General features: G+C 45.3%; 1 protein-coding gene across 1 annotated transcript in view; it reads left to right on the top strand.

Moving 5' to 3' along the window:
* The first annotated feature begins 4018 nt into the window (after positions 1-4018).
* Positions 4019-11302, top strand: part of LOC116219485 (NLR family CARD domain-containing protein 3-like) — an 8208-nt gene continuing 924 nt past the window's right edge. The window contains exons 1-3 of the mRNA XM_031562776.1: positions 4019-4091; positions 5223-5427; positions 9521-11297. Coding sequence (XP_031418636.1) covers positions 5250-5427; positions 9521-11297 — 1955 coding nt within the window. The 5' untranslated portion in view covers positions 4019-4091; positions 5223-5249. The remainder of the gene's footprint in view (positions 4092-5222; positions 5428-9520; positions 11298-11302) is intronic.

The following is an 11302-nucleotide window of genomic DNA, read 5'->3' as shown; positions in this document are numbered from 1 at the left end:
ACTGGCATCAGTGGGCCGCGGATTACTTTCTGGTCAGAATGGTGGTCCCTGGGACAAAACCAGATGAAAACCCCTGGTCTAAGTCATAGTCTTTGTTAATCTCTTGTTTTTCCTAGTCTTGTTAGAATCAACTTCTCTGTTTTTGCTCTCTGTTTTTGACTGTCTTCTGAGCGTTTGGATTATTCCTTTATGTGTTTTTGGATTTTCCCTGTTATGGAGAAGTGATTAAAAAGACAACAATTCCTGCAAGCATCTAGCACTTGGGTCCTACTTCCTGCATCAGCTCAGTGAGCTTCTCTCTGGACCAGAGAACCAGCGGCCAGGGTTCGCTTCCCGAGCCCGGCCCTGACACATATAAAGACATAAGTGTTCCAAGAGAAACCTGGGCAGTTGAGCTGAAAATATTAATCAAATCAAATATCAAATAATGAGCCAGTGACCTAATGATCGTGACATCACATATCCTCAAGTAGAACACTGTCTTTAATGAGTTACTACTGTATGATGTGTTTACTTCTCTGAAGCCCAGTGGATGAGAGGCCAGACTCGCCTGCACCCAGCTGTGTGTCCATGAATAGTGACAAAAGATGAAATGTCCAAAAAAGTTTAAATGTATAAAATGCCTGGACAACAGGGACAGAGCTACTCTGTCTGCCTACGGCAAGTTCCAATGCCTCTGCCTGGTCAAAGACTAGATTTAAGAGCTCCTTCTGCTGAAATGATCAGTGTTGGCTATTAGTCGATGGCAGCACGGACCGGTCACGGAACAGACTTTGGAGCTCTCCCTAGTGCACTCTCTAGTGCAAGATGCCACAGGCATTGACCGGTCATGGAACACATTGACCGGCATAAATGATTCTCTGAACACAGTGACTGGTCACAGAACAGACTCAGGAGCTCCCCCTAGTGTAACTAGTTAGTATTAGCACACAGCTTTAAGAATGACCAGTTTGAGTTACATACAGTCTTGCTTTTTTTCTTTGTAAAGTCAAACTCAGATATGGAGGCCAGACTCTCCTGCACCCAGCTGTGTGTCCATGAAGAGTGACATGTCAAAAGATCAGGCTATCGACTTCAGAGGAGGAGACAGTCATTCTGATGCCAGGTATGAACAATGTGCACAGTGGTTTGATGTGTACAGAGTGTGTGAGGAATTTCAGATGGACTATCTGTTAAAACAAACACAAAACAAACTTGGAAATCCTGATCCTGAGTGTATAGAGAATGTTTAATGGTGTTTGTCAAGATGAACACTTATATAATATATAATGGAACCTAATATAATATGCCTTGAAGATATATTAGATATAGGTGTGTCCATGACAGGTGGTTGGTGAGATGTGGATATATAAGATATAGGTGTGTCCATGACAGGTGGTTGGTGAGAGGTGAATATATAAGATATAATAATAATAATAATACAAATAATAATAATAAAACTTTATTTATATAGCAACTTTCATGCAAAAGAATGCAGCTCAAAGTGCTTTACAGCAAATACATAATATGCACAAAGAAATTACATGCACATAAAAATAGACATCATAGAAACATAACTCAGATATAGTGCAAAAAAATTAAATAATAATTATAATTCAAATTATAACATTGAATACATAAAATGTATAGCATAAGATAGAAAATAAAACTGCAGAGATATATTTAATCTAACCCCTTAATATCACAAGTAGAGATTTATATTAAATTAAATTAAAAGTATTTATATATATATATATATAGTGCGAAGTGGTAGCTAGTTAAAGGCTAATGTGAAGAGGTACGTTTTTAGTTTTCTTTCAAAGATGTTAAGCGAGCTGGCTTCCCTGATGTCTATAGGCAGTATGTTCCATAGCACTGGGGCGTAATTGACAAATGCTGCGTCCCCGATTTTCTTACGGCTGTTGCTGGGAACCTCCAATAAGCCAGCATTCGATGATCGCAGTGTTCTCGAGGGCAAGTATTTGACTAGGGAGTTTGCAATGTAACTTGGTCCTAGCCCATTAAGGGCTTTGTATATTAGGAGAAGGACCTTAAAGTCAATTCTAAAAGTTACTGGAAGCCAGTGCAGAGCAGCTAAAACTGGACTTATGTGCTCTCTCCTCTTGGTTCTGGTTAATAGCCGAGCTGCAGAGTTTTGAATGAGCTGAAGTCTCAATGTTGTTTTTTTTGGGAGGCCAGTAAGGATTGCATTACAATAATCAAGACGGCTTGAAATAAAGGCATGAATCAGTTTTTCAGCATCTTTTTGATTTATAAATGGCAGGACTTTAGCTATGTTTTTAAGGTGGAAAAATGATGTTTTCGTCACCTTGTTAATGTGAGACTTGAAGCTTAAATCTGAATCTAAAATAACACCAAGACTTGTAACCTCCGATTTAATCAAGGGAGTTAATTTCCCCAGATTATTAAACAGCATTTCTCTATTTGTTTTAGGGCCGACTAGTAGGATCTCAGTTTTGTCCTCGTTTAACTTTAAGAAATTGTTGCTCATCCACTTATTTATCGCCAAAAGACAGGTAGTAATGGAGTTTATTGCTGCAGCATCATTTGGCTCAGCAGAGATGTACAGTTGCGTGTCATCAGCATAACTATGGAAACATACATTGTGTTCTCTAATGATGTCCCCAAGTGGCAGCATGTACAGTGAGAATAATAATGGACCAAGGCAGCTCCCTTGTGCAACCCCAAAGCAGATGTCATGTTTCTTAGACACATGATCTCCAAGCCTGACATAAAACTTTCTCCCTTTGATGTACCGGTATGTTCTGAACCAGTTTAATACAGAGTCAGAAAGCCCAACTAACTTTTCAAGACAACGAATTAGGATATCATGATCAATAGTATCAAATGCTGCACTTAGGTCTTAGAAGACCAGGATTGAGACCTTATTTGCATCCAAATTTAGTCTGAGGTCGCTGATTACTTTAGTAAGAGCAGTTTCAGTGCTGTGGCATGTTCTAAAGCCTGATTGAAATTTCTCCAGGATATTGTTTTCTTTGAGAAAGGAGTTTATTTGCACTGAAACTATCTTTTCAAGTACTTTACTAATGAATGGAAGATTGGAAATCGGCCTATAGTTGATCAGTGCATTACCATCTAGGTTGTTATTTTTTAGTAAGGGTTTTACAACAGCTGTTTTGAAGGCATCTGGGAAGATGCCAGTTTGAAGAGATGTATTCATAATCTTCAGGACATGACTTGAAACACTGTCAAAGACCCGCTTAAAAAATGCTGTAGGTACAGATATAGGTGTGTCCATGACAGGTGGTTGGTGAGAGGTGAATATATAAGATATAAGTGTGTCCATGACAGGTGGTTGGAGGTGAGAGGTGAATGTTACTGTTGTAGCAGACAGTACAGTTTTACATTTCCCTAGCAGTGTGAGTTTAACACAGGTTTTTACTTCCTGTGTTCCATGTGCTTTCGTTGTCCCTTGTGCCTTTGTTCACGCCCCTTTCCTTACAGCCTGGTGTGTCTCCTTGTTCCCTGCCCACGTGTGTCTTGTTTTCTTTTTTAGTCCTGTGTATTTAAACTCTCGTGTTTCATCAGTTCTTTGTCTGTCAGTGTTCATGGTTACATGTTGTTCATGTTTGGTTTCATGCTGTCTCACTGCACCTTTCCTGTTTGTACCTGCCTGTGTGTCAGTAAAGATTCCCCTTTGTGTTTCAAAGTTTGTCTACATGTCGTGCATTTGGGTTCAGCTCTTCTACAGCAGTGTCACCCAACTGCTCATACAGGTATTATCAGCATTACAAATTCAATTCCATTGCGGTACATAATATTTGCAGCAGAATATTTTACAGTTTTGTAACAGCACACGACTCCTCATCACTTTTACCTGGATGGTAAAAAGAGTGAAAACAAGGAGAAATGAGCCATCTTTAAATTAAGGCGATGAAATGTTTGTCTCATACTTCACATATTACTTCTGTGCTTAGTGTTGCTGTTTGGTGCATAGATATTTACCTGTAAATGCATCGTTGACCAATACCTGCTGTCCTTGTATTTTCTTCAGTGTCCAACAGGAAGAACAAACAATTCATCCATCCTTCAGCAAAACTTGTCAAACTGAATTGTCTACTGTATTCAAGGTGTGTGTGTGTGTGTGTGTGTGTGTGTGTGTGTGTGTGTGTGTGTGTGTGTGTGTGTGTGTGTGTGTGTGTGTGTGTGTGTGTGTGTGTGTGTTGCCATTTGATGCTCTAAACTAGGTAATGATTTTTACATGTCACATGATTTCTCAAACTCTAAAATCCCACCCCAAATCAACAAAACCATAAGCTAATTCTCAGCCTTTGGCTCCGTTTTGTATGTCATAAAACCCTTTTTTGCAAAACATTATATACATAGTTAACTTTCTAAGACACCAATGATAAGATCTTGAACCCTTGTGTGCCTTTTTGAGATGTTGATAAGTTGCTGTGACACGACCCCAATAAGAGGCTGGGTACGGTCACAAAGTGTCTTTTCATGTATCGTGTACAAAGGATAATTTCCTTTTTTTATACATTTACTTGGCCTGCTATAAAATATTGGGTAGATGTGTTTTTATACAGAACACTTTGAAATGCTGTTTTGGTAATGCACTGGACTGTGAAACCTCTTTGTTACAGTTGCAGCATTTATATATAACTACTGAAATATTTCAGTTTGCTTTACTGAACGTTTTATTCAAGCAAGCTGTTTTGCATTTTGGTCGTTCTAGCACTGAAATGAAGAAGGCACGCTCTCTGTGTGTGTGTGTAATATAGTGTTTTGGAAAAAGTACTGAAATTACTGAAAGTACTCTAGGTCCTTTTATATTCAGTCTGTTGTCACCCAGTTAGTCAAAATAAAGTGCTGCTGTATAACACGTGGTATCTGTCACACTAGTGTGTAGTTACTGATGAAAAACTTTAACCTCATGAATTTGTCTCAAAAAATTAACACAACTAGTTAAGAACTACTCTAGATTATGGAAAGGGATTATTTAGTTTTGAATGCAGTGTTTCATTTTGCAATAGATTTGTGGTGTTTTGCATTTTGTGTGTGCAGTTTTGTGAATTGTGTTTAGCATTTTTTTTAAATGAGACCTAGTTTCAGAAAACCCATGTAAGTGGTGATAAAAACTGTTAGCACAGGAAATGTTTTAATGCATAAAAACAACTGATCAGAGATATAGAGGTTATCATGCAAATGTTAATTTCTGTTTTTTCATCACTGATGGAATTATGTAATTTGCTCAGGAGCTTGAACACAAAGTCATCACTTTCATGACGAATGAACTAAAGAGACTCAAGAAGCTCCTGACTCATGATTACCCAGAATCCCCTTGTAGTGAGGAGGAGGATGAGGAGGACCAAAGAGATGCCAGAGATGGAGCTCTGAAGATTGCAGTGCACATCCTGAAGAACATGAACCAGGAGATCATTGCTCAGCAGCTGGAGAAATGTGAGATATTTACTCAACACTGAGTTACTGAATATTGTACATCGTTATTGCAGCTTGATTCAAAATGTATTGAAGACTTCGAAGATAAATCTTTACATTCTGTATAAACGTAATTGATCCTTTAATATGTGATTTCAAATATCGCGGGAAAAATAACAGTGCTATTTCACACTTTATTTCTATGTTTGTAATGCCTGTAAGGACAGAGTAAATTAAGGAACACTTCCCATGAGCCCTCTGTAAACCTGCCATTAACATGTCACAGATGTCATGGCAGATGACACAGTATATCATGAGTCAGTGTCCAGAAATACTATAGTATCATGTTACCATTAACAATCATTTCCGATGGCTCTCAAACAGGTATATTCTTACAGTACATGACTCTGGTACATACAATTCTGCAAGCGGTCATAACAGTTCCTTATCGCAGTTCACTGCGATATAACAGTATGGTACATGACACTAGTCATGAGCCTAAATCGAAGCATTTATCCATTCACGTCTGAAAGGCCGCGAGATCTGTCAGTGCGCACTCCTGAGCCCGCCCCCTCAGGAGTCTATATCTTGGATTGCGCACCAGATCTCTGTCTCTTTGAAAACTTCACAAGAAACGAAGTGCCAGATCCGAGTGTGTCCTCTACGCTACCAAAAGTCAAAGAGTTTGTGTGCTTTTGCTCTCTACGGGTTGGTGAGTTATCCGGGTTCTTTAACCCTCAGGAAGTAGTAGCTGCTATCCTAGCTGCCTAGCTGGCTACGTTTCTGACTAGCCTGCTAGCTTGCTAACAACGTGTTCGTTGCTGATAGTGTGCTTGTGTTTTAATACTTTCTTCTACTTTCATGCGGGCACACCCGTGTCAAGGGTGACCGCCACCGTCGGTGCGTGACCTGCCTCGGCAGGGACCACGCAGTGGTCGCGCTCTCGGGCGATGACCCTGTCTGTGCCATCTGTGCTAGCCTCACCCTAGCTAAGGCTACCAGGCGCCTTGCGCAAGGGTGCCGAGGGGGCTGCACCGGCTCCATCCGGGGCTAACGCCCCTGTAGGACTGAGTGCGCCTCCAGCCGTGGGCTCTGTGAGTGAGAGCAGCCGCCTTGCAGCTGCAGCTCCACTCTTGGGCCTCTCCCCGTCACCGCCGCCTGCCAGCCCTGGGGCAGCGAGGCGGAGGAGCTTCCACCGGGCGGTGTCCTGCCCGAACTCGAGCTGGACATCGGCCTGGATGATGATAGTCTGCTGGACTACTCCGATGAGCACAGCTCAATCGCTGAGGCAATGCAGACAAGCCAGGACGTTAAGCCGCAGGTGGATACACCCCCTACTTCGTCACGGATTCTGGGCCAGCAACTCCATGAGGTTGCGCTGAGAGCAGCCAGCTGCCTCGGGCTCCCTCTCCCTCCCCCTCCCAGTGTGCGGTCCTCGCTGCTGGACGGGGAGTTTTATGCTGGCCCCGCCGCGCCAGTTCCCAGCTGCATCCCCTTCTTTGAGGAGGTGCACGAGGAACTGCAGGCGACATGGGCGACCCCCTACTCGGGCCGGGCCCCGGTGCCGGGGTTCGCGCCCTACATGCAGCTCCACAGGGCTAGTGAGAGTGGCTACCTCTCCTTCCCTCAGGTGGAGGATGCAGTAGCGGGCTACCTCTCGCACGCCTCCCCCACGATGCGCCTCGGCCAGAAGCCTCTCCTGCCTACGCGGGTGGCCAGGCACCAGGCTCAGCTGGCAGAGAAAGCCTAATTGGCTGCAGGGCAGGCTGCCTGCACAACCAACACGGCTGCGCTGCTACAGCGCTATCAGGCAAAGCTCCTGACTGAGCTTGCCTTGTCGCTGGGGGAAGATCACCCGTGTGTGGCAGAGCTCCGTCGCGCGATGGATCTGTCACTCAGACTGACTCGGTGCACCTCACAGGCACTGGGGAGGGTGATGGGTACCACGGTGGCTACCCAGAGGTCTCTGTGGCTATCACTGGCTAAGCCAGACAGAGAGAAAGCACCATTCCTCGACGCCCCGGTCTCTGTCCAGGGCGTCCTCGGTGAAGCAGTGGTCACAATGGCTGCGAGGTTCGAGGAGCAGCAAAACAGCAGAGAGGTATTCCAGGCTTGGATGCCTCGCTCTAGCGGCCCGGGTGAGACGTCCTCCTCAGGACACACCACACCCACACTGGGCCTGAAGCGAAGCGGGTTCCGCTCGCCAGCTCCTCCAGCAAAGGTGCCCACCAGGCGAGGCTGGCAGAGACACCCCTTCCGCCCTCCAGCTCAGCCTGCAGCACAGCAGCAGCCAGCTGCGCGCCCTACCCAGGGCGCAGCCCAGGCCCCGCGACAGCACTCCGCTCGCCGCGGGCGGGGCAGAGGTAAGCCTCAGGCTTCCTGATGGTGACAGTCAGCCAATGGTCACACAGGGGGGAGCGGTGGAGCCCACACCGCCTCCACAAAAATCAGCCCGTCGCTCACATGTGAAAATCATGTCCAGCACGGTAAGCAGGTTCTCACAAGCACCACACTCATATGTCCTAACTCCTGTCCCAGATGGCGCAGTGCCCAGACATGCTTGTGCGACTCCCCCCGCGATGCACAAAGTGCAATTGCACCCCCCAAATGTTTTCAAAACCATAAGGGGGCAACCCCAGATCCCGTCCCCCTCCCTAGGCGGAGTGGGTGTAGATCTAGGTTTAGACTCATTGACCATGAGCGGGTTAGTTCCCGACAAATTCAACTCAAAGCACAACCTGGCTGGTTGTGCGGCGAGTTGGCGCGCATGCGCAGTTTCACCATGGGTGCTAAGAACGATCACAAAGGGTTATGTGCTGCAATTCGCCCGTCCCCCTCCGCCATTCAGCGGAGTGATCCAATCTGTGGTGTAGCGAGAACAGTCTCACTTCCTACGGGAAGAGATAGTCTCCCTGCTCAGAAAAGAAGCGATAAGCATAGTTCCTCCCGAGGAGGAAGCTTCAGGCTTCTACAGCCGTTACTTCCTGGTCCCAAAAAAGGACGGGAATTATCGGCCAATATTAGATCTACGTGTGTTAAACAAAGCACTCATGCCGCTACGGTTCAGAATGCTGACCCCACGCCGGCTTGTGCAGTTTATAAGGCCAAACGATTGGTTTATCACGATAGACTTAAAAGACGCATATTTCCACATTCCGATCCACCACAGACATCGGAGATATCTGAGGTTTGCATTCGGAGGAATAGCGTACCAATTCAACGCACTCCCATTCGGCCTAGCTCTAGCGCCGAGGGTATTCACAAAGTGCGTAGAAGCAGCCATCGCCCCATTACGTCTACGCGGCTTACGCGTATACAATTATTTGGACGACTGGTTAATAGCTGCTCATTCAGAGGCTGCAGCGGTACAGGACGGCCATCTAGTGGTGGCGCACCTGTATCGACTGGGCTTTGTGATAAACAGGGAAAAAAGCGTTCTGTGCCCAAAGCAAATTACGCATTTTCTAGGCATGGTTCCAGACTCCACCTCCATGGAGGTCAGGCTGTCTCAAGAACGAATAAATGCCATCAAAACATGCGTGCGCCAGTTCCGACTGGGACAGTCAGTCTCGTCGCTGTGCTGCCAACGCCTGTTAGGAATGATGGCGTCAGCCGCTATAGCACTCCCGCTGGGTTACTTACGTAACCTCGGTTCCTTAAGCAGGAACCAGATATAACAAAGTTGGCGTGTACAGTGTGACCTTGGTTTGATATTCTTGCTCAGTTTTCATTCCAAGACAGAGATCTGGTGCGCAATCCAAGATATAGACTCCTGAGGGGGCGGGCTCAGGAGTGCGCACTGACAGATCTCGCGGCCTTTCAGACGTGAATGGATAAATGCTTCGATTTAGGCTCATGACTAGTGTCATGTACCATACTGTTATATCTGGTTCCTGCTTAAGGAACCGAGGTTACGTAAGTAACCGAGACGTTACTAATGATGATCCATGAACACAGACTGTCAAGGTGACTACAGTGACAGGATATGGTGTCTGTCATAATTTGCTAATCACTCTCATGACAAAGGCTTCAAATGCCGCTGCAAAGTGCTCACTTCACACACTTACATATAACAATATATCAGATTGACTTAATTATATGTTTTTATATCTAGATGGACTGTTTCCTAGATGTCAACAAGAGCTCAAATACAGGCTAACAAACAAGTTTCAGAGTGTATTTGAGGGCGTGCCTAAGCAAGGAAACCCTACTTTTCTGGAGAAGATCTACACAGAGCTCTACATTACAGAGGGGGGAAGTGTAGAGGTCAATACTGAACATGAGGTCAGACAGATTGAGATGGCATCCAAGAGACAAATAACAGAGAGGGAAACACCAATCAAATGTATTGACATCTTCAAGCCCTTACCTGGACAAGACAAATCCATCAGAACTGTGCTGACAAAAGGAGTTGCTGGCATTGGAAAAACCGTTTCTGTGCAGAAATTCATTCTGGACTGGGCTGAAGAAATAGCCAATCAGAATATTCACTTTATATTTCCTCTTCCTTTTCGGGAGCTGAACTTGATTAAGGACAAGAGATACACCCTTATGGACATCATCCATCACTTCTTCTCTGAAACAAGAGACTTTGCCTTCTCCAACCAGGACAGATACAACATCGCTTTCATTTTTGATGGTCTGGATGAAAGCAGACTTCCTCTGGATTTCCAGCACAATGAATGCATCTACAATGTATCAGAACCTGCCTCTGTGGATGTCCTTCTCACAAACCTCATCAAGGGGAATCTGCTTCCCTCTGCTCTTGTGTGGATCACCTCCCGACCTGCAGCAACCAATCAAATCCCTCCTGAGTGTGTTGATCAGGTGACAGAAGTCCGGGGTTTCAATGACCCACAGAAGGAGGAGTACTTCAGGAAGAAAATCACAAAAGAGAAACTGGCTAGCAGAATCATCACACACCTGAAGTCATCCAGGAGCCTCTACATTATGTGTCACATTCCAGTCTTCTGTTGGATGGCAGCCACTGTTCTGGAGTACATCCTGACTGAAGCAGAGAGTGGAGAGATTCCAACATCTTTGACGCAAATGTACACACACTTCCTGATCATACAAACCAAACACAGGAGTCAGAAGTATGGAAACCGTGATGCGGATGCATTCTGGAACCTGAAGACCATTCTGTCCCTGGGCAAACTGGCTTTTCAGCAGTTGGAGAAAGGAAATCTGATCTTCTATGAGGAGGACCTGACAGAATGTGGCATTGGTATCACAGATGCATCAGTGTACTCAGGGATGTGTACAGAGATCTTCAGAGAAGAGGCTGGACTGTACCAGGGGAAGGTGTTCTGCTTTGTTCATCTGAGTATTCAGGAGTTTCTAGCAGCTTTATATGTGTTTTTGCACTTTAGCAAGAGAGAAAGCAATATGCCTGACCAACACCAAACCTCTCAGCTTAATTCACTGCTCAGTGCTAACAAACTTCATGACCTAAACCAGACTGCAGTGGACCTGGCCTTAAGGAATGAGAATGGACACCTGGACCTTTTCTTAAGGTTTCTTCTGGGCCTCTCACTGGAGTCCAATCAGAAACTCTTACAAGACCTGCTGCCACAGACAGGAAGCAGCTCACTGAACACAGAGGAAACAGTCAAGTACATCAAGCAGAAGATCAGAGAAGCCCCCAACCCAGAGAGATGCATCAACCTGTTCCACTGTCTGAATGAACTGAATGACCACTCTCTGGTGGAGGAGGTCAAGGGCTACTTGAGGAAGGGAAAAGAAACCAGAAGGGATCTCTCTCTTTCCCAGCTGTCAGCTCTGGCGTTTGTGCTGCTGATGTCAGACCAGGAACTGGAGGAGTTTAACCTGGAGGATTATGGGGGATTGAGATCACCTGCCAGATCAGATGCAGGTCTGCTGAGGATGCTGCCCG

This window comes from Clupea harengus, chromosome 25 (assembly GCF_900700415.2).
Source record: "Clupea harengus chromosome 25, Ch_v2.0.2, whole genome shotgun sequence".
Classification (NCBI taxonomy): Eukaryota; Metazoa; Chordata; class Actinopteri; order Clupeiformes; family Clupeidae; genus Clupea; species Clupea harengus.
This window is presented reverse-complemented; position numbering and strand designations above follow the sequence as displayed.